This window comes from Mercenaria mercenaria, chromosome 19 (genome assembly GCF_021730395.1).
Source record: "Mercenaria mercenaria strain notata chromosome 19, MADL_Memer_1, whole genome shotgun sequence".
NCBI lineage: Eukaryota > Metazoa > Mollusca > Bivalvia > Venerida > Veneridae > Mercenaria > Mercenaria mercenaria.
Genome location: NC_069379.1, coordinates 14390261 through 14415508, shown reverse-complemented (window position 1 = coordinate 14415508; position 25248 = coordinate 14390261). Strand labels below are relative to the sequence as shown.

The 25248-nt window shown below is 34.1% G+C and overlaps 1 protein-coding gene across 5 annotated transcripts in view; it reads right to left on the bottom strand.

Moving 5' to 3' along the window:
- Nucleotides 1–149: 149 nt before the first annotated feature.
- Nucleotides 150–25248, bottom strand: part of LOC123543154 (UPF0394 inner membrane protein YeeE-like) — a 38075-nt gene continuing 12976 nt past the window's right edge. For 4 of the 5 annotated variants that reach the window (XM_053531490.1, XM_053531492.1, XM_053531491.1 and 1 more), the window contains exons 3-11: nucleotides 9701–9784; nucleotides 9008–9165; nucleotides 8004–8052; nucleotides 7579–7681; nucleotides 5834–5957; nucleotides 5058–5118; nucleotides 4548–4717; nucleotides 3877–4028; nucleotides 150–3330 (exon numbers count right to left, since the gene is read on the bottom strand). In XM_053531490.1, coding sequence (XP_053387465.1) covers nucleotides 3183–3330; nucleotides 3877–4028; nucleotides 4548–4717; nucleotides 5058–5118; nucleotides 5834–5957; nucleotides 7579–7681; nucleotides 8004–8052; nucleotides 9008–9165; nucleotides 9701–9784 — 1049 coding nt within the window. In that variant the 3' untranslated portion in view covers nucleotides 150–3182. Of the gene's footprint in view, nucleotides 3331–3876; nucleotides 4029–4547; nucleotides 4718–5057; nucleotides 5119–5833; nucleotides 5958–7578; nucleotides 7682–8003; nucleotides 8053–9007; nucleotides 9166–9700; nucleotides 9785–10958; nucleotides 11555–25248 lie in introns of those variants that run through there. The other variant, XM_045329242.2, reaches the window with a different exon arrangement.

Sequence of the window (25248 nt, the reverse complement as noted above, 5' to 3'; positions counted from 1 at the left end):
ATTTTACAATGAATATATCTATGAATTTTTCTTGACTGTTTAAATTTTCAGTTCTTTCAAAAAGTCATGATGACAATGTTCTTTAAAAACAATAAAAAAGACCCTCTGACTTTCTTGCAAAACTGTGATATAACTGCACAAACACTGCATATAATTTTGATTTATTCGTTTATCAAAAATGATCATTATTTGGTACAAAATATGTAACAATATAATAGAATTAACGACAACAAAGACGAAATGGATTTTGTTCTACCAACTGTGGAACGTGTTGTTATACTTATAATAACTTTAGAATTTACATTATTTACATAGACATACTATCGTTGCATTATTTATATGGCATCAAAGAATAAATAGAAAGACAATATACATAATAATACTTCGATGTCGCTACCGTTTTATCAGACTGTACAATTGTGTCAAAATACCTAGCGGCATCTGTATATTACAATAAACTTAAGTTATTTGTACACACATGTCGAAAATATACGTGTCAAATTATTTCAAGCTGAATGAAAACAAACTTTGAGTCATGTAGCGAAACATAATGAGCGGGACAGGTATGTTGAAAACTCTTAAACAAGATCTCTTCATAACATATATCTAACAAAGTAGGCAGTCAATTGTCCGTTTAATATTGTTAAATCATTTAATTTTATAGTCATAAAATTTCGTGGGTCGGGCCACGACAACTGTTCCGATGTGATACGAGTTTGTGGTTTACAACTTTTGTAGATGTAATGAACGGGAAAACATAAACCCTTAGCCTGCTAAATTTCTAAAATGGACTGGTCCATCATTCAATTTGGGCAATATTATTTATTACTCGAAGGGGTGTTCACTGAAAATTTACTGACTGAATAGCGAGCAGTGCAGACCATGATCAGCCTGCACGACTGATCTTGGTCTGCACTGGTCGCAAAGGCAGAATCACTTGCCGCCAGCAGGCTAAAGGTTAATGATTTCACAGTATATATACATGTAGCAAGATCACAATCAGAAAATGGTACCATTCTAAAATATGGGAATTCCGACACAAAATATATAGATTAATACAAAGCTGTTGTTTTTGCCTTTCGGACACCATTAACACTATGATAAGAATACAATCCATGCAATATCAACAATGAAACACGGACAAAATCCCTCAGGACATAATAACCCTACTCAGTTCAGGGCCCCGCTTTTGGGTGTTTAATTCTATCCAAATTTTCACTAATTGATAATTCTAATCTTATTTGTATTTTTTTTGTAAATCTCTGTTATTTTCTTTTAATTTTTCATGCATCTTTTATTCAACAACAAAATTAAAGTGTGAGTTTAGGGTGGTGGTTTTGGGGGATGGTGCGAGTTGTCTCACTTTAAATTGTGCAAGGGTGGTTTTGTCCGGAATATGGGGATTGTCCCAAATTTATCAACAATATGAGGTAGATGAGGGTTTCGGAATTTGCTCACACCAAGTTGCTCAGATGTCTGGATGACACAATGCCAAGGTTATTTTTTTTTGATATTACAACTACCCATTTGTTGGGCGTAATTTTCAAAGATCTTCAATAAGCCTAAATTTGACAAATAATATATACGTGAATATGGCATGGAGTAATATCACTTAAAACATCAAGTATCAGCATTTATCACATGTTCGACGTCGCGGGAGTGTAATAAAGCCATTAAATAAAAATGATAATACACTAGTGTAATAAAGCTTTGCCGTCGACGTCGTTTATAGTGTAGGAAACGTTGGTCAAATTGACTTGTTTATATAGTAAAAGAAAGTAGAATTTTTGGTGTTTTGACGGGAAAGGCTAACATGTGATAAAAAGAATATTACTTTTGTGACTTTCCACATTGAATTTATTAAATGAGTTGAATAAAATTGATAAAATGCTCGGCAGAGCCTCACATTTTATTATTTTATTCAACTCGTTTAATAAATACAATATGAAAAGTGACGTTTCTTTGTTCTTTTCATGTTAATACTCAGAGAAGAAACTCTACTCTTCTGCAGAGAAACGATCTGCTCATCTTGTTGTGATCACATTCAAAGAAAAAAAAATCATATTTAATATACAAACACCAAAACAGAAGTATATACACAACGCCTTTAAAGAATAGTTTTGAATGATCCACTCATTTAATGCACACATAAGAACTGCAATGAGGTATTTCCTATATGATTCATACTTGAGCAAACTTTGATCATATGCTTTAAATATTTGATTTCTTTTTTGTGTGTGAAAATGTCTACAAATTCATTCTCACAGATCAGAGGTCTGCAATGGTTCCCTGGTTGAATGGTAATGAACCTCTGATGACTGAGAATACTAAAAAAAACCTCAAGCACTTGGCAAGCTTAAATATACTTATAACAATGTATACTGGTATAATCTTATAAGTTACATTGCTGTACATAACACATGCGAGATTTCATTATCTCACGACTTTCACAGTATTTTATCCGAAATCTGTATATCCGGAAAATACGCTAGTTTTTAATGCTCCAGACAGTCATATTGTTCGCAGCTTTCGTTCCAGGTTTCCCGTGGCGGAAATATTTTGTCTGTGTTTCAAACGTCTACGCTTCCGAAAATATTTCTACACATTTGTCTAGAAGAGTTCTTGCCCGCAAAAAGGCAACCCTCTATGTTTCACTGATATTATGCACCAAAACCATGCAGTAACATCTTTAGGACTTTGGCTAATGTGCATATAACACAACAATTATAAATTACATATACACCGTTTATATTCATAATATTCTTTTCGTCTAATCATAAATCTGTTAACAGTTGCTCCCGCTTACACTTTTTCACATTGGTCCGCCATCTTTCTTGAGAAAATAAATTTGAATAAGTAACTACATCAACGTTATTTTTGTCGCAAAACAACATCTTTAAAAACTGTTAACGGTATCATTAAGACTCCTATATGTTCCATTGTATTTCAAACACCCGAAAGATTATATGTCATGCATTGTCACACGTAATTATTCTCTACATGTTGCGAGAATTGAAAAATGTACCCCTGTTTGTAGCAGGTAAAACATTTTAAGATAGCAAACGGCGAGGAATTAGCTGTCCTTTGTCGTAATAATGCCTAAATTAAAAATCCATCCCGGTCACAAACCGGACAAGGAACTGGTACTAAACCCGTCAAAACTCCCGTGAAATCCATGCAGACTAGGTGTCAAAAGTAGATGAAACATAATCGTCCAGGGCCCCTGTTGCTTGCATGGAGAACCCTGTCATGATACCCCCTGCGAACATGCACGGTACAGCGATAAATGACAGCCATGCTAATAGACCCATTCCGGAAAGGCCGTGCCCACTAAAAATAAAAACAGTCAGATATATGAAAATTGTGAGAAAAAAACTTCATATAAAAATCTAATAATCTCAATTAAAATCTGATTTTGTAATATGGGGTCGTAAATAAGACAAACGATGTTCTTTGTTTTCTAACAATCTGATACTATTTCATACCAAAAAGGAAATTAAACATGTTTGAGAAAATGTCAAAAAGAATGTTCTTTCTGTTATATCTAGTCAAAAGTTATCCTGTATTATCCATCTTGAAAATATTCGACGTAACTCATTGCAGAGTTGGAGCAGTCGTCTGCGCATGCCCGAAAATGATTATCAATTGTAGCGCACGGCAAAAATTCGCATGTTTTTGCATGTCCGCACGCATTTAGTGTATAATATGCGTAATATACTGACTAAAGGTTAGGGTTAGTATCACCATGGTTACAAAACATATATATATTTAAGATATTTTTCGTTCAATTTAGTTAATCCAGTATATACCGGAGTCTGTAATTTATACCGGCGCTCCAACTCTGCATTTAGTCACAGTCGAAAATATTTAACTAACCTTGTACATCCCGCAGCGAATCTTGCTCCCCATATCATCAATACTCCACCAATCAGCGCCGTTTGTAAAGTCGCTCCGTGTGACGTTGCCATGGTATCGGAAGCAATGGAGGCCAGTGCAGCACCCAAGATGGCGCCAGCGACATATACAACCTAAACGAAGAAACAATGCATGTTACGGCATATGGAACGCTTCACGAGAAGATAAAAATATGCTAATGTTCAAGGTTTTGTTTTATGGAACTTGACCTTTAAGGAAGTTCCTTCAAGTGGATAGACACGTATTGACCTTGTGAGACTACATACAGATCAGCTCGCGCGAAAAACCCATGTACTTTCCGTTTTTACCAGAGGGAAAGTTGTCGCAAAACGAGGAAATCCTTTGTGTACCACACTATTCTGATAGTGTTGTTTTATGGCTTTAGCAGAGTCGCTTCGAGAAATTACTTTACGAAACTCCGAGCCAAATGTTGTTTTTTTTTGTATTTAGCTAGCGGTTTTTTTATTATAGGTTATAGGGTGAATCACAAACTATTTGCTGTTCAGCCATATCTTGATATAACGCTGTGTTAAATTGTGTACTACATTTTGAGTCTATAGAGCTGTGACTTGAACAATACAAAATGTATATATACGATTGAGTCACGTTACGGCAATGTATTGTTTACGTACCTGCCACCAATTACTCAGCCCACAGCGTTTGGACGCTAAATAAGGAAACATATCCTGCAGCTTCTTGGTTACCACCCACTGTGACACGACGGTGACGTAACTAGTAGACCCGCCCATTGTGTCGTGAACGGTAAACACCAAAGGCAACTGTATGATACCGATAATGGCACCTGAAAAAGAACAATTTCTGTATTATGACGTTATGTGGAAAGACCTTACTTTTCAATATATCTCAGTTTTGAACACTGAAAGGCCCATGTCCATTTTTAAAATTTGTCAAAATAGGTCTAAAATTTTGCGTTTTATGTTACATTGTAAGTTAGTGTGCATGACTGCTTACCTCAATGTAGGTGTGGACTGACCGGAAAAAAGTTTTTGTCTTTGGCCTTAGCAACGTATGTCAAATAAAATATTCAAAAGGTAGTCTCAAAGACATTATGTCTTAAATCGTCAAACTTATATAAAGTTTGAAAAGATAAGCAAGAAAATTTCGTGCAAAACAAAACTTACCTGCAACAGATGGTCTCCAGGCTATCGCTGTAAGAATATTATCGTAGGGAGGTGGAGTTCTCTGTTAAATAACAAAAAAAAAATAAACTAAAATGAACTATCGCACAGAAATACGATATCACGTTGCAAAATATACAACAAAAAATTAATAAACACTTTAAAGACTTAACGTTTACCAAAACGTATGTGAACGAGTCAATTTTAGCGATTGCTTCAACAGTTTGACTGGGTTTTACGAAACATGGACACAACTGAGGTCCTATCTTTGTAAGCTTATTTACATTTACCATCGGAAAACCATATGGATGATTCCTCCCGAAAACTGCTTGTAATTTTAGTTGAGTAATCGTGACGCTCCTATTCCCAAAATGTCCCTGGTGCTTTAGCTTGCCAGCTCATATACAGGACTCTTATCCCAATATGAAACTTTTATTTGGAGAAAAGGGAACTCGAACTCACTACCCCTGATTTCATATTCAGACAGCGTTACCACTTCTTCCACACTTTGAGGTAATAACTATGGCCACTTTCCAACTTTAAATAGTGGACGAAGACTCAATGTGCTGTCCCGGGCAATATTACACCTAGATAGAACCAGCAACATTTCCCAACCAGCTGAATGGCTTCCTCACGTGTCGGCATGAGTGGGACTCGAACTCATAAAGGTGAGGGCCAATTAATTAGCAGTCAACAACCTTAGGCCCGCGGTCATAGAGGTCAATGTTTCAAAAGATATTACGTCACAAGTTAAAAAGAAAATCAAAAGAAAAACTTACCCCGATATTTTTTATATCTTTTTCATAATCCCAGAAATATTCCAAAATGAAAACAACAGCAAACAACACAACGCACATTGGTAAAGATATGGCAATATAATGCCACTTCAACGTTTGATGTAATCTGAAAAATAGACATTCAAAGTGTAAGAAATATTTTAAGAAGCAAGTACCAAAAGAGTCATCACGAGGAGAAAACTTACTACAGACTACCTTTATTGAAATATAAGTTTAGTGCGTATTCGTAAAATAAAATGATTTCTTTTTAAAATTGTGTGCATGTGTATGTAAATTTGAAAAATGTTGGATAAAAGTAAAGGTTTTGAAACAGAGCTCTGTTAATATCATTCAAATGCATTCATACTCGCAGCTATCTAATGCGCATGCATTTCGTGGTTGTGTTTAACCGCGAAATGAAATTGAAACAAACATTCTTGCATAAAAACTACTTTTTTCACTGGATCCGCCCATGTATTAACGGGAGAAAAATCGTGTGCAAACAAGGCAATTCACGTGCTGTTAATACCCGATTTTTATTTTTGAAATGCTTTGCCAGGGATATATGTATGTATTTTTACGCACACTGATATTTGGCATCTGCGTCTTGTTTCTTCCTTAACAACCTCATCTTGTAGCATTATAAATACAATGTAATCCATAGTATGTTTAGCTGTATCTGTTTCCAACCCCAATCGTACTGCCCCCATCAATGTACGCCCTAGCTTCTCTTAGAGTTCACTCCCTTTACAAAGCGTCTGTTCAGTTATTGTAAATAACTGTGAATAAATAAGTATCGCGTGTAACTTGTGCTATTGTTCGTTTTTAGGTATTATATTTATGATTTTGGTAAGTATCAGTCGGTATGTTTTTATCTAATTTCTCTAAGAATTTATATAAACAGCTTGGAAACTTGACACTACGTTCGTACTTATCCGTACTCCAACTGCGTGTCCGTACTCAATATAACTCGAATGCAAAGTTATTATTCTTGAAATTGTGATCGAGTCCACCAAATTGTGAAATGATATGAACAATTATTGGTAATTTTATGTTTGTAATAATGAGAGATAAAAACTCGCTTAAAAACCTTCAGGAGGTGCTTTTGATAGCGTTGTTTATTTCCGGGCCCTGGATACGGATATTTAAAACATGTTTACCGTTTCCAAGAACAACTGGAATGGTAAATAAAAAATGTACCGGAATCGTCAAGTCATCACGTATGAAAACAATACATAAATCGCCGTGAAATATATTTTTATGCAAGAATAGCGACAATACACGTTTGTTTTGTGTATTAACATCTGCAGAAGCCCTTGGGATATGTTTGTGACCTCGACCTTCGGTCTCGGTCACAAACAATCCCGCGGGCTTCTGCAGACGTTAATACACAAAAAAACGTGTATTATCCCTACAAAAGTTCCTTTGTATTTTCTCTTTAAACTTAGATCAAAAGGATTTAAAATTACCAAGACAACACATTCTTACTAGTTTTGACTTTTATGTTTTCGTCAGAAAAATCTTTAAACTTAGAAATCCGCGAATTTAAGCACCCACACCACACACACACACCCTCCGCTCCAAGAAATACTGTAATGAATCCTCAGCAGAAGGGAGGTTGCTCCACTTTATATTTCAACTTGAATACAACTAATAAATAAGACATTTTGTGTTTTATCTGTGCACATCTATGTTTTAAAGTCCCGAGGAATATCCTCTATGAAATGAAACATCAAAGAAATACTCACGTTTGGTATTTAAACTTTTTCGTTGGCTTAGTTTTACTCTCTATTGCAGGGGCCACAAGCCCGTACGTCAACGCCCCTAGAAGGCACCCTAACAATGTAAATACTGAAATAAAAAAACAATGAAAGTTTAATGCAAACAGTCATTATATTGATATTCTAAAAAAAGATTTCAAAATAAAGACATGAAATCATTGTTAGCTCGATGCCATCATAGTACATTTTGTATATGAACAATCAACTACTTTCTATAACCATTTATAATGTACTAGTTTACACTCAAAACTTGCGAGACTAAAGATCTCTTAAATACAATTACAAAATTTTCATTCAGACTTCTGCAGAGGAAAGGTTCTGATGTATTCAATGTGCTAACGTCATTGTAGGTAAAAGTACATTTTGTCGTGACGAGGGACAAATAAACTTACTTGAGTTTGGTACCCAGGAACCGACTTGAGCCAACACCATACCAGGACACTGTAAGAGAAAAATAAAACTTTTTTATGGTAATATACTTCATTACTTCATATGTAGATATTTTGGAATTCACCGAAATATCGTTACTTTAAAATGAAATGTTTTGTCAAATCATGAAATATACTTAAGAAATAACTTATAGCAAAACCGTATTTGAACACTATTTATGCACGATTGGCGGTTATACGCCGGGCGTAATAATTTCACGAGGGCGGAGACCGAGTGAAATTACTTCGTACGACGTATAACCACCCGAGTGCATAAAAGTGTTCAAACACGGTTTTTCTACAAATTATTTCGATTCTAATATATCTTTTATAGTAAAATTTTGATCAAATATGATAGAAGCATGTATGGCGCTAAATGTCAGGTCGTTACGCTCCTTTGTTTATACACGCCAGGACCGAGAATGGTAATACTTCTATTACTGTGCAAATGATGGAGAATTATTCTGCACAGCTAATTCCCAACTCCGTGTGTGTGTAAATTGATTTAAACAGTTATGCTATGTAACATTTCGTTTTCAACATGTTATTTAGTAAAATATTTGATCAAATTTGATAGCGCTTTTTCTCGATGCCGTACATGGCGCTAAATATCACGTCGACGGACGTCAACATAATATCGTTGTGATGATTAAAGTATTGTTAGCCATATTAGAATTTACAATGAATGATGTTGTTTACAAAAAAAAAAAAATGTTTTTTTTTGTCTCCAACTCCTGACCAGTCATCTGTCAGTTTAAACATTTCAGTATGTTACTGTAATAAGCTGGGCTATAGCGATACGGTACTATATCAAAGTTCACCAGTGAACAATGTCACAGAACCTTAAAATTAAAGATGACAAAACAAGAGATGCCACTACGAAATGACGAATGCCAAAACCTCCAAATACAGTACCCTTGTGACCTTGACCTTTGGGCTACTGACCCCTATAACAATTAAAAACTTACAGCTCCTGATAAGGTCATCCCACAGCCCAGGATAAAGGCGCCCACAGCACTGGTAAGAATGCCCTTTGAATTAAAGCAAGCTACATATTCAATCACTGCTTCTTGAAATATTTCTTTGGTTGCTGGTAATACTGATAACACGCTGAACACAATCTGACCTGAAAAAAGAACGAGATTCACGTGAAAATCGTGCAAACGAGCGACATCGCATTTTATTAGTATATGGACCATGACTTTAATATCTTATGTCGCTGGCTCCAATAGAAGTATTAATAAAATTTGAACATTGTGACAGAAATCACCGACTAAATTGCGAATTATATGCAGTCAGAAAGTAGTATAATGTGTCAGGAAAACATTCTCAAATGAACACAGTAGAGGCAGATTCGAGATAATTTATGATGACGTAAAGAAATGGTAGATGTTTCTTGTTCAAACGTTGGCAGTCTATGGAAGTTTCCACCTGGAATAGCTGGAACATCTTCTACCGCGGGTGTTCTATTTACCTCCCCAGTATAAAGTCAAGGCCGATATTGCTGGGATATTAACACACTGGGAATTTAATCAGATTTCTCTAGTATTGTTGTGCAACCTGTTAACCAATAACGCCACTAATTCCCATGCAAAGAGGTATTAAAGAACTATTTTAATTTAAAATACAATAGTTTTAGAAATAGTACATGATGTACAAACCTGAACATACAGCGGACAAAAACATCTTTAACATGATGAAATTTTCAAACACCATCTGGTTCCGTATTGTACTTGGTTCAAACACTGAAAATACAAGAAATTAAATTAATTGAAAAACAGGGTAGAACTGCGATAAAGGTATATACAGTACATATATCAATTCGAATTTGTTTAACGTGATTGGAAACATATAAATCTGTGTCCATATAAGATAACATATCTCATTTGTGCTGCTTATGATGCGAGCCTTTAAGACGTGTTTAGAGGTACGTGTGTTTGGAGTTTGAGGGGGAGCGGGGCGGGGAGGGGGTGTCAATGCGGAGATTACGGTTTTTCGAAACCTCCGGGGGATAGTCCAGACTTTGGCTCTATTTATTATGCTATTGCTATGTAGCTTACAAAGTAAAGTTATAATAGGCAATTAATCTATGAAATATAGATTTGATTTTGCATTTGTAGAGTATCCAATGCCGTTAAAATAAAAACAACCCGCAATCTTATCAAAGGGACACTAGAAACACTAGAATAAATAATTTCGCCTATAAAGTAATGTAGCTTTACATATTTTCGTTGCATGAAGAATGATCAAAGGGCCGCTTGATTATCTAACTTTCCACATTTCTTTAACATCTAACTCACCTGTACGATAATTTCCTACATAATTTTCAAGGCTGGAATGACATCAGGCCATATATCAAACCGATTAACATCTATATTGCTAAGTCATACATTCATGTACTTGATGATAGCGTAAACATTGTAGAAAACATATTAACCCATTCATAATTTCGGCTGTAAATGACACGTGAAACTGTAATATTAAGTCATGCCAATTACGCATGCGCAGTAGGGCCATACCACTCACGTAGTAAAGTTGTAAAGCCAGTTAATTGTGTATAATTTTAAAATATCTGCCTTTTGTTATCCATAATTATATTCATAAAACTTTTCAAGTGTGGTATGCCCATTTATTCATAACTTTTCATATTGCATTTTTAACCCGGATTTCGGAAACCATCAAAAAGGTTTAAAGCAGAATGTTTTGAAGTGAATACGACGATGATGATGATGATGATGATGAAGATGAGTAGGAGGAAAACACAGGTGATGACGAGAATGATGGGGTGGTGAAGAAATGATGACTAAGGAATATTAAATAAAATGAAGAAGTTGTTAACGATAATACCAAAATAAATTCTAAATTAGGAATAACAAAAATAAAGTAGAAACAATTTGGAATTTCTTAGTGACTACGTACCCCTTCCTTTATGTGTACAAAATCCAAACACAATTCCAAGAATCAAAGAAATGCACAATTTAAAGAAAGCTCCTATACAACTACGTTTCTCCCGCGCAAATTCGCTGAACTCCTTGTCCGATTCTGACGAAACTTTGCCTCCATCATGAATTGTTATATCACTTAAATGCACGGATTTCTCGTGCAAATCATGCACTGAGTCTGATGCGGGATTGGTGTCCTTTTCATCCATAGTGTTTGAACTTCTTTTCCTTATTTCTTGCTTCATGTAGATATTTTATTATCTAAGTATATTTTCGCATTTATCTGTAAGAAATTATTCTTTTTAATTCTTTAAACTAAAATCTGAAGTAATGCGATTTTTGGCTCATTCTTTATTCAAAAGAGATGTCATCAAAAAAAGGTATAATTTATGAATTGGTAAAGTAAAAGCACTACGAGCACATTCATATTGACGGTATAATATTCTGAAAATCCTGAATTGTTATGGTGACGTCATCTTTAGCGGTAAATGACGCGTGACGTTAGCCGGACATTGTCAAATATAAGTGAACAACCCCAAACTTTTTTTATCAGCCGCACAGCCCACTCGAGTTTAAATCTGCCCTAGTTTATTCAACTCGAATATATGAATGAAATACTGGCTTTTTGAAATTGAGCTAGATAAACCGTTTAATGATGAATTAAGCTGAACGAACAAAAATACGTAGTCATTCATACTTTTCAAGGTTATTGACATTATAACTACAAAGCTTAAACACCTTCATAACAGGGTCTAATCTTAAAGTTAAAACTTAAGGTAGTGGACCGAAATGCCACTCGGCAATTTCCGTGAGATTACGTATTCTCGTAAGGCTCTACGGCATTCTTCGCAGGAACTATAGCGCATTCCAATCTGATCACCTCGGCCTTTATGCTACGCAATGTATTTACCGGAGAATACGGAAAAACCCGATGTTGCACGATTGTAGCGCATTCCATAAAAACCGGAGAATGCCGAAATCGCATTCGGGGAATACGTAATTTACCGAATGTCATTACAGTCTATTGTCTTAAGGTAAACAAACTTATCTTAATGTTAAAATTGCTTTACATTCAAAAATAATCTTAACATTAGTAAGGGTTTGAATGCACATAATAATATTAAACGTATATCGAATACTTTTTTTTATTCGGAAGACTAATAATTCTCTACATTATATATTAAACCCTCGAACGTGATAATAAATAATAAATTGATTAATGTTTAATGAATCTCATTATCACTCTATTTTTCTAATGCAATAAGATATGACACGTTTATGTGTATTTGAAAAACAATAATTATGTCCGGTCACTAAACGCTTTAAACGAGTGTATATTAAAATATGACATTATTTCTCATTATGTTTTGGCTTACTAAAGTTAGAAAGAAAATTGCCAAATCATGCAAACGTGACAAGGTGTCCGCTTTAAAATGTCTATACGATCTGCGGCGATACACATGACTTGGCGCGTATTGATTTACAAATATAAACGGCTCGTATTCTACTGAAAATAGAGGAAAAAGATGATTTATCTTTCCTTCTTAAGAAGTTTTTTATTCAGTATTTTGCCTAGTGCATATAGCTAGTTGTTGGGACCGTTCTCGCAGTTAAAACTACCTTAAGATTGATTTAAAGGCAAAACACAAAACTGTCCGCGTGTTTTAAAGAAGCAAGGGCGAGAGGAGACTCGAACTCGAGTTCACAGTCTCCTGTAGTAACACAAGTTCTTTTTTTTTTATCGTACTGCATCAGACAATACCTACTTTCAAATGCATGTTAATTAAATAAGTTAAAAATCATACTTTTATAGCAACGTGTGCCTAGCATTTTGCAAATTTATCAATTCTTGCACATGTTTGAAGTTAATATTTGAATTATATACGATTTTGCTTCTTATAAAGGAATTATACAAATATCTTTCTTTATACTGAATGTCGTTCATCGTTGTGCTTTAGATTTAGCATATGTGATATCTTAAATTCAAGATATTGAATTTACGGTAAAGAGCTTGCAAAACAAGGAGCTTAAAATCATTTATAGCGAATCCCACCCACCCCCTAATTACGATTTGTACTGTCCTCTCGGGCCGTACCGCCCCCTGGACGCCGTATAAACATTACTTCATAGATGCAAGCAAAAAACGCTGGCACTTTTTCACACAGTAAAGATTAATTCCTCTAAAACCGCCTCGATAGCCTAGTAGTAGAGCGTCCGCTTCGAGTGCGGGAGCTCGTGGGTTCGATCCCCGGCCGCGTCATACCAAAGACATGAAAAATGGTACCAGTAGCTCCCTTGCTTGACGCTCAGCATTAAAAGGGAAACTGGCTTCTCTTCTCTCATACCCTCGTGGCGATGGATTCCATCAGGAATGAGGTGTCGAGAATGATTAATATAAGTTGTGGAACTTGCTTCTAAAATCGACCTAAAATAAATTATGTATAAACTAACTCCTCTATATCTTCCAAGAATAAATGATTGTGTTTACAGCAATTTATCAACGCGGAATATTAAAGTAATGCTTATGTTGCGTATTGTTACCCACATAAAAAAGAGGTTTCTTTAGATCAACAGATACTGTAAAACAATAAATAAAAGATCCGTTTATTAAGCCAGGCACAACATTCCTCACAAATATCACTTTTAATTCCCAGCTGACTGTAATGTCCGATCCTGTAATGTTTGATCAACTATTTTATTTGTATGATCTAAAGCATTAACAAACGTTTCCTCAAAATCATAAATAAAGCAGTTAACCTCGGAAACATGCCACAAGGTATCTTTTATCATGATGTTCTGATTTTTTTTTTTTTTTGCAAATATCCGGAAAACAGAATAACTCTCGAACGAGTAAAGCAACAGGTACTCGGTAACATTTAACGTCGGAGAGGTTCCGATTCCAATACCTGCGCGTGCGCGTGACAGATTCCATGCTTTGTTTCAATAAGAGTCTGTGATTTCAAAAATCAGAACATTATAATATTCACATAATTTACTCGAACATGTTCTGAAACTTACTTGTAAAACCAGTCTTAAGGTTTACTTGCAGCGATCAACTCGATTATTTTTTTCAGACATATTTTAGCAATCGCTTGTTATTATCCATAAAAACTAACAACTACACGTACACGTATCCACGCAATACTAAAAATCGCTCTTATTACTTATAGGTACGTGTACGAGTATTTTTTATAGCATTTATATGAACCACTGATTTTTTTTTTATATTTCATTTAATATAAGTCCATCGAAGTTTTACACGTTATCAGGATGTTTAAAGTAAAGACATGCAAATGTACGTCACATAATTTTGATAATATCTTTCTATTATAATTATTCCGGTGTTAATGCGATAAAAAAAAAACCAAAGTAAATCCGTATTATCCTTCAAAATTTGGAAATATAATTCCTGTAAAGATACAATAATATATTTATAATATTTCTATGTAATTTGTTATAGTATTTATCTTAACCGGTAAATATAGCATAATATCCCGGAGGTTTAATGTACGTACGCTCAACAGTTTTAAGCTTTTAACTAAATATCAAACATTTTATCGCATTTTCATGCAAGGCAATTTTAGATTAAATGATGTTATAGGTTGAATGAAATGTTCCTTAAAAACTAGAAAATTAAGAACTTCTCTGAAATGTTTCCGCAGGTTAAAGTATCCGTGAAATACACATGTCTATATAAAAATAAACCCTGCTCATGTTTCACTATGTTTTTTTTTAAATCATCTCTTATCTTGAAAATATATCTACAGAACATTTCAAATCTTACATAAAAATTCTCTAAGTATCGTGTTTTCGTTGGATTTTAAGTCAAAAACCATACACGATATTCTTTTAGGTCAGAAGGTAACTTACAAACTTAAATGACAGGAAAAATTCGCAGGTGCCCTTTCGAACATTTTATTCTGGCACGGGATGGTACCTTGGTAGAACCACAGACCTTCCGCCAGCCAGCAGGGATGCTTCCTAATATTAAAAGAGTCCTAAAAAATCTTTCTTTGCAAATATTCCTTACATATTTAAGAAATATTATGTATATTCTCCAACTTCCTTATATACATGTAGTAGATTTTAGATAACAATCAAACAGTTTTTACATTAGCTTTCTGTTTAAGATGAAAACTGAAATATTTGCAAGTCATTTCAAACTCTAGTATTTGTTTTTTTAAAAAAAATGGTAACGCCCTATATTCTTTCTTAGTTTAGTTTGGTTTAGTTTTTATATAATATCCTGAAGGCACATCATGTACATATCAGCCACGCACTCTAACAAGTTACATTGGGTTCATTCATTCGATTACATCCATACATTTTTTAGATGACCACAAAATTGTCTGTAACATCCTCTCAGCTTAGATTTGCACATATTCAAACTTTAAAGAAATATCATTTCAGTCTGTAAAATGAAAAAAAAAAAAAAAAAAAAAAAACACTTTTACTTAAAAATCTCTAAAACACATTCTAGTCTCACCACATATTTTTTTATATTTATAAAATATCATACAGAAACACTTCTGACTTTAATATGCACATATTCATTTAAGAAATCTGCTTTAAGATAAAACAGTCTTTAGATAAATCCCGAAAAAAAAATATATATATGATATTATATAATATATAACATCACACGGTTTAACCCGCAGTGTTTATCTTTCCGATCACATTCCTATATTTACTAGATGACTACAGAAAAATCTGCACCCTTTTATCAGATTTATGGCTCGTACACCAGCTATTGTAACCTTTCGTCAATAATTTATTGAGCAAATTTCAACAAAACGAGTAAAAAAGGCAATGTAGCATACAATATTTTGCAAAGAAAAGTTTTAAGAATGTCTAAGTTTGGTTTATTAGCATTGTTTCATTACTCTTTCAGGAAGTTGATTTTTTTAATTAATGCAGGAGGTAGTTTTATATTACTATCTTAGGATGTCGTTTGATCACTATTTTGGACGGTTGTTTTATTACTCTTTCAGACGGTAGTTGTTTTTTTGTATAAGGTTTTCAAATACTATTTCAGAAGCTTGTTACAATTACTATTTCAGACGGTTGTTTAATTACCATTTTTAATTACTATTTCGGAAGGTTGTTTTATTACTCTTTCGGAAGGTTGTTTTATTACTACTTCACAAGGTCGTTTTATTACTATTTAGGAAGGTTGTTTTTATTACTATTTGAAACGCTTGTTTTTATTACTATTTCGAATACTATTTAGGAAGGTTGTTGTTTTCATTACTATTTCGGAAAGCTGTTTTATTCCTCTTTCAGACGGTAGATTTTTTATTTTAGTTTTTCAAAAGTTTGTTTCAATTAGTATTTAAGAAGACAGATTTTATAACGATTTCAGATGGTAATTGTTTTATTACTATTTCAAAGGGTTGTTTCATTACTTTTTAAGAAAGCTGTCTTACTGCAATCTAAGAAGGTTGTTTTATTACTATTTCAGAAGGTTGTTTTATAACTATTTCACAAAGTTGTTTTATGACTATTCAGAAGGTTGTTTTTATTTCCATTTCAGAAGGTAATTGTTTTATTAATATTTCAAAGGGTTGTTTCATTACTATTTAAGAAGGTTGTTTTATTACTATTTCATAAGGTTGTCATATTACTATTTCATAAGGTTGATTTTATTACTATTTCAGAAAGAAAGTTTGTTTTTTTATGACTATTCAGACGGTTGTTTTGTATTACAATCTAAGAATGTTGTTTTATTACTATTTCACAAAGTTGTTTTATTACTATTTCACAAAGTTGTTTAATGATTATTTGGAAGGTTGTTTTATTTAAGAAATAAATTATAGCAAAACAGTGCTTTATCACTATATATACACGATGGGCGGTTATACATCGGACGTAATAATTTCACGAGGGCGCAGCCCTCGTGAAATTATTTCGGACGACGTTTAACCGCCCGAGTGTATAAATAGTGATAAAGCACTGTTTTGCTATAATTTATTTCGATTCTAATATGTTCTTTATTGTAAAAATTATATCAAATATGATGGAACTGTTTCTTTGCTCAAGTATGGCGCCAATAGTAGGTATTTGTTAAAACACGCCAGGACCGGAAACGGTAATACGTCTTGCGGCAGAATTCAGTTAGAACGAAAATTATTGCGAATTATTTATAAATGCGAATAACTAATTCAGTATATGTATAAATTAATCAAAACATTTCGGCAATGTGACATTTCGTTTAAAACATGTTTTTAAGTAAAATATTTCATGAAATTTGAAAGGGTTATTTCTTGATGCGTACATGGCGCTAAATATCACGTTGACGTGACGTCAACATAACATCGTTGTGATGATTAAAGCATTGTTAACCATAATTAATAATAGAATACTATGTATAAGACGGCAGTTTTTATTACTATTTCGGAAGGTTGTTTTATTAGTCTTTCAGGAAGTTGTTTAATTAGTATTTCGTTTTGACCATTCAACATCATAGAATTTCGTCATTTCGAATTGTTTTTATGCAGCAATGGCTTTAACTGCAGGACAATGTGGATACGTTATGTTAATTTTAATCATATTGAATTTAGCTAGACATTATATTATATCCAATGTATTAACAAATCGTTAACTTAAACATTTTTGATTCACGATTGTTGAATTAACTTAACCATCTCTTTTGAAAAATACTGATTAAATTTTTAAGTGCATCTGGAAGCCTGTCTCCTGTGGTTCTTTTACAAATTTTTGAATATATGATTCCACACCTGAGGAAATGAACACACTTAATACTTAATGTTCTGCAGAACACTCTGTAATGCTTTCATAAAATCCAGATTCAAGTTTTCCTTCCCAACGTCAATTTCATACGCACGTAAAATCAAAAACGCAAACAAACACAAATTTAAAGCATTTTACATCCATAAATTAAAGATCCACTCACTGCAACTATATTTTGTAATTTATTGCAGAGAGAGGTAGCGTCAACGAATATATATACGCTCAATGTACTTCGCATAAAACTGTATAATATAATATACACAGTCAATATTTTTGTTCCATTTCAAGGGTTCCATTAAAACGACCTAAATAATTTATCCCACTTATTACAGAACTACAACAAAGGTTACCGATCAAAGGATACCGATAATTATTAATTAATGTCAAACAATATCAGATACGGATCAAAGCCGCTGAGGCGAAAACTAAAGGCAGCATTTACATTTATATAAATACCTGTGGGCAAAGGTTTATGCCTTCTTTTAATCAATTTTGTAGACCTAATCTGTATATATATATATTTTTTTTTTCAACATTTTTTGGAATGTATAAAACATATTATGCAGCAGAATTTATATAATATCGTTAGAAAGCGTTACTATCCGTCTGTACTTTTTTGTTTGTTTTGTTTAAGCTGTCGGCTTTCAAATGCAATACGAAAAATAGCAGGTGTTCGAAACTCGCAAGAGATTTATTTTCTAAGGAAATGTTTTAAGTAGCCCCGCTTTTTTGTTTGTTTGTTTTTTCAGTTTGATTCTCAGTTTGTCTTTTCTTTTTTTTTATTTTATCTAATTATGTGTATTACTTTTTTCTATTTTCTTTTTTTTATATCAATGAAATTTTAATCAATACAAGTTACAATTCATTTTGTTTCCGGCTCGTCCGCTGTATTTGTTGCAAAATCGTCAGCTGTGTCCGTTTAAACCTTTAGAACTTGTCGAATGATCTTCCTAGAATCCTCGAATAATGAAATCGCTCATCAGAAGCTTTTTCAATGTTCGCCATTTCGAGCTATAGAATAGTATGTTAGTGTATAATGCGGTGGTACTGTACTTACATTCCATCGGTATAAATGGATGTTCACGAAAACTACAGTGTATGCTGAATTACTGTATTATATTAAAGCCAATGGAAAAAACGGTATTGTATCTATGCTGAAAAAAAGTAAAAAAAAAAAAAAAATTATTTCAACCCAGTGTCGAACTCCGGACCTCGGGTGTAATACCTAGCGGCCTAACGCATCGCGCTAGTACAATACTTCGTTCAAGTAGTGTCAGTTTGAGATACTAATCTATATCGTCTATGAGTGATTTACCTGAACTGGTAAATAATACGGTCGATCGCGTTTGTTTACAAATATCAAATTATCGTTCGATTACTGTAGTATTTTTAAAATTTTAAAATTCAAGATAACAAACGTTTTTTTTTTTTTAATTATAAAGTCAGGCCTGTATAAATATACAACTTTATTTTATGTTTTTCGGTGGTTTATCGGAATATAACGGTGAATTATATCCTGATAAACTCACTGGCCACTCAGTAAAAATTATCAAATCTGATACCCGGATTAATGTCAAAAAGTTTACTGAGCGTGCTGAAAGCCGGAAACAATATGACGATGACGTTGTTAAAATGATGTCATCTTTGCGAAGCTTCCTGGTAAAATTTCCCGCAAATTTCGACATTTTATTGAAATAAACACAACAAAAGTAGAGTTTTAGACATAAAATAAACAGAAAAATTGTTGGTATCGATGTAATATCACGGTAATTTCACTCGTGAACACCAAAAGTTGTTATTTTCACTCGTGGCTGCGCCACTCGTGAAAATATCACTTCTGGTGCCCACTCGGTGAAATTATAACGTGATATTACACCGAAACCAACAATTATCCTCTATATAAACCATGTTATGAAAAGCCGCCGTGGTCTTCTTTTGATGCAGCCTTAACCAAAAGGCTGAAATCGACTGCAAATGTTTGAATCGAAAATGAAACTAACTTGGTCTTCAGAGCTGGGGAGTCTCTCTTTGAAAACTATCGTTAACACATGCATAATAAGAGGTCGTTTCTTCGGGTAAAACGATACTATAATAGCACATCTGTGACCTTAACGGTCTGAGGAACCAGTTATAACGCACTCCACCCTCAACTTCTCTGGTCGAGGAACCAGTTATAATACTATCCCCTAATCTCAATTCTCAATATCAGATGTGAAGGACGATAGGAGAAAGTGATACTTTAGAGAGCTTCCGTGGCCGCTGACTTCGAATCACTTGCCACTCACCACTGGGGGTTTGAAACCTATCTTAGGGTGCAGAACTCTTCATGTGCAATACGGGAGTTCAGTCTGTCCATCAAAGTGTCCGCAAATTCCTAAAATGATGCCTAGAGAGGGACTTGGGATTTTTCTTTACCATTAGAATTAATGTTGGAAAGCCGCCATATGAGCTATAATGGAGCCAATGTGACGTTAATCTCAACATAAGGAAGGGCAACTTTTAAAACTGCCTTTTCCGATAATCCGATTTTCTCACGTTTTTAAATGTTGCAGAATCTGTGTGAAGCTTATCTATTTAATACATTTATTATCTAAAAAAATAATGCACAATGCAGAATTAAGTCAAAACAGCTATTTTGCGACCTCAAAATTATTGTAAATTCGAATATAATTTGCTACTAAATATATATATTATACCGAAAGAATTTTATAGCCTGCGAAAACTTGCTGATTCATATCTAAGCCAGTCGTATTTGTTTTCATTAAAGAGTATATAAACAATGATATTGTGGCCATAAAGCGACATTTATAGATAAATAACAACTGTATAGTATTTCAATGAATACAACAGGTTGCAAAGTTATCTTCACGTCGTGTGAGAATAGGAACGATTTTGACACGTACTGTGGTGGTTCCGCCGTCAAGCGACGTTCAAATAGCCACTTTTTCTATTTATGTATAATTTATTCCGCCCCTTGCACAGTGAGATACATAAATTAACTGCAAGTATCGCAAAACATACAGTAAGGTGACCAGATTGAAATAAGCGCAAACTCATGCCTGCGCATGCGTAAAGAGACATGCTGACGGAAATTGGGATAGCACAATTTTAATGCGCATGCGCAGTCACACATCTAGCACAATTATGGAAGATACCTGTACAGTAATCACATTTTTTAATAAAATTATGCAATTCATCGGACGCCTCTTTCTGAAAATTACAGACAATAAACTGACCAAAGTCGTAGACGACCAAGCTGTAAAGCTTACTTTGAAAATGCATAATGACCGCATGACTAGATTTTTAATTATACTGCCAATGAACCATAAGGAATTGCTGCAATCATTAAATAAAACACAGCCGCCATTCAAAAGTTAACCCGACCTTGGTTTCCAAGGTAACACAAAGATCCGGCATCAGAATGACAAATTGAAAAAAAAAACTAGAACAACTGAGTTGCGGATGTGTTTTGAATTCCTGTCCGGATACAGACAGGATAAACAAAATTGAACCAGTCCTTTCAAAAATGTCAAGTCATTCTGATAAGCTTTATTTCGGAACTACGCGGGTATGTTTACATCTCGTCCAGCTTCAGTGTGGCTGAGTAGGAATAATAAACTTCTTTTGATGTCAAATATCAGAAATTCGAGCTGCTGAAATGACTTGTTATGAAATAAAATGGTATTATTTTTCATCATAAATATTCCTTTTATACACAGTTTAATGTGATAGACAAAAGAAGTTCTAAATCGAATTAAAAATGATGGAGGAAATTAATACGCACGAGAACCCGTTGACTCATGGAAAACATCCAGGGCAGTGTTTCATTTTACAATTTAATTTATAGTGATTTGATAACTTTAATTCCAACTTAGTCTTTTTGTTAATTTTAGGTTGGCGTGTGGCATTTTGATGCCAGACTTTAATTTTAAAATGATACGTTTACCGTAACTAAATGAATATGCTTTTATGTATTTTAAAAATCATGATGCAACGATTTTTTTTTATCCATTGGCTAGGATTTTTTCCCCTGTATAATGGTGGCAATTAGTAAAAATTGCTGACCAAACGCCCGAGAATTCCGAATACGGCGTTAACTTTTTCAAAATCAGGAGCAGTTTCGGTTAAAATGTTTCATCCTTTCAACAAATAAACCAGTATCCCACATAATTTCGGCTGAGTTGTTTTAATTATCCGCAAGTACAACGTTTGAAATCTACGCTCTTTGTAGTCCTTGTTGGACCATTCTTCTTCACAAATCACATTCTTCAAATCAGTGAAGAATGAAGAATATGATTCAATTCTTCATACATGTCAAGAATAGTGTCTTATATTTTCATACGAACCGAACATATCTTTAACATTTTACAAGACTCGTATAAATTCATGTAAAACTATTTTTTGTAAGCTACTATTTTGCCAATCAAATTCCTCACAAGTCCAAAACATGAAGAATAGAATCATGTTCTTCACAGTGCTGTGAATAATCCTATTTGTGAAACGTTTGGTACACCACAAGGCAAAACAATCAACCTGGGAGGTTTTTATCTCCCTTGAGATATTGATCTAGTTAATTATATCAAATACACTCTGACCAATATCATCGATAGTATGTATCGACAGACGTTTGTCAGCCCAGAAACGAGTTACCCATTCTGTTACGATGACATTATCTATATCATCATCTGGTTAAAGTTACCGTTTTCGTCGTAGAGGAGGATTAATTTTTTTTTATTTTGTTTGGTTTAACGTCGCACCGACGCAATTATAGGTCATATGGCGACTTTCCAGCTTTGATGGTGGAGGAAGACCCCAGGTGCCCCTCCGTGCATTATTTCATCACGAGCGGGCACCTGGGTAGAACCACCGACCTTCCATAAGCCAGCTGGATGGCTTCCTCACATGAAGAATTAAACGCCACGAGTGAGGCTCGAATCCACACCAATGAGGGGCAAGTGATTTGAAGGCAGCGGCCAAAATGAGAAAGGCGGCAGCTAAAATGTCAAGGTTGTGATAAAAGCTTACTATATTCTGAGCGATATCGGAATGAAAATGTCCGTCCATAATGACAATCGGCAATTTCCGTTCATTTACGTATTCTCCATAATTATGCGATATCGGAATTCTCTGGTTGTATGTTTTAGCCGAAGGTTTCCGAATCGTTTACGGAGGATACGTAATCACTAGGAAATTGCCGAGTGTCATTACGGGTCCACTAGGTTACATTCTACCAGTAACTTCATTTCCTTATTTATTTCATATTAATAACAAAACATTCAGACCTCATTTTCAGCACTTTAGAGCATTTTAATGATATGAAAACCATATATGGTCATTTAGTATAACATGTCTTCTTATCAAAAATAGAAAAATATTGACACGTTATGTTGTATATAAGAAAAATAATCTGTTCTGAGAAACATCACCCTCTAAAAATGCCCCCATGAAAACAGCCGTTTAGCAATTACGCGTAGGTAGACATTTTTCGCAAAGAATAAAACTTATTCCAAGAAATTTACAATGAAAATGGTCTAGATCTATTCTCAATACTATAAGCAATAAACATAAGCCAAAAATTTAACTGTCACCTCTTCATGTCACTCATTATACCAGATTTCATCCATAGCATGGAACTACATTTTGGACTACTTCACATGTAACACTGAGTAGTCACTTCCGGTTTGGTGTAATCCGTCCACTACCTTAATGTAAGGCGAAATTTAGAATATTTCTCCAGATATAATCTAGGGTTATTATCTAGGACCATAAGAGTACGTCTTTTCACAAACTTAAAGAATGTGTAGTACATGCGATTTGTTAATTGCTGGAATGATTAAATCTCACGAATCGGAAGAATACATTGTAAATCATATCAATATTTGCATTTTACAAGATCTAATACATTTCTTGCATACGTTGTAATATAAAGTTAAGCTTTGTTTGTGAAAATGATACGCCAAAATTTCATTTGAACTTTCTGAACTTGTGTTTGGTGGGGATCTGTTTTTGGCTAGTCACCTTCAGATCTTTATCTAAAATTGAGCAAAAATGAGATAATTTCTTTCACCTTTAAGATAAAGAAAAAGGGTGAAAAGTTAAATAATGCTAAAGCATGGTATCAGATAATCACCAAAACAATCTAAAAACCAAAGTAAATAGTAATATAGGTCATATTCTCTCTCTCCCCCCCCGAATAGTTACTAGAAGAAATATATAAACATTAGTAAAGAATGAAAGAAAGAAACAAACACAAACATTTTTATACTAAATATAGCGAATGGGAGAAAATATGAATGTAAACAGAAAATTTTAAACAAAATGAAAATTAGAAACAGTAAATAAATAAAGAAAGAATAATGAAAGAAAGAAGAACAAACAAAACGAACGAATAAACGAAAAAAAAAAGCTTACATGGTCGAAATGACAGGCAGATGAATGGATAGACTGATAAATAAACGAAAAGTTCCCAACGAACAGCCAAATGTATTGATGGACTAAATAATGACTAACTTAAGGAGTGACAAATGAGAAAAGGGACGGACGAAAAAACGAACAAGGAGAGACTGACGGACGATCGAACGAAGGACTGCATACACAAATCATCACATGCATGAACGGACAGAAGAAAATTTGAAAATTAGATATAATATTCAAAATGACATATGCGTACATTTCTGATTAAGATTTGACAATAACACTGTCATATTGGCCTGAACTGTTTGACATTAAAGTGACACATATTACACCGAATAAATCAGTGTACTAATGAACCGTGGAGACGATGTCTGACCGACATTACTAAACCAAACGGTGAATTATTTCCAACTTATTAATCGTGGCGGACGACCAACTGTGTCGCCCTGGTATTATTTAAGGAACAGGCTGGCACTGACCTTCAACATTTAACCGTAATTATACTTAAACATTGACTGACCTTCAATCTTTAAGGCTTGATTGCTTCCTTACATGAAAGTGTTAGGTGTCAAACCACAATGGTAATTTGCAACGGGAGATCCTTAATTGAATGGGATCTTTAATAAGTGAAATGTTTCTTTTGGTGACCGCAACAAATGCTTATGCGCAAGGCCGCATTATTTTATATTTGTTTCAGTCAGGTTCGTGTCTACGCACAGAAGAAATGCTTGCTACTGGCATACGTAGTTTACCGACCATTAAAGGCACATCGCGTATTGTATTGATAAGCAGCACAAATGAGATATGCAACAAACAATATGAACTCCGTATTATTACAGAGTCTAGAAAATTGATGGTTTTACCGACAATCCATAGTTTAACTGGCTTGTCAGTTTCGATCCGTGATTTCTATCTATATTTTAACATTTTTAAATGTTTGATATTCATCTAAAGGCATGTTCCGTATAATGTCCAGGTTGTCGCAATGTTGCTGAACTTATTCAATAACAGAAAAACCTACATTTGATTAATTCACTTCATTATTTTTAACAGTATCAAGGTAGGGGACCCGTCACGGAAAAAACGGTAAATTACAATGACCT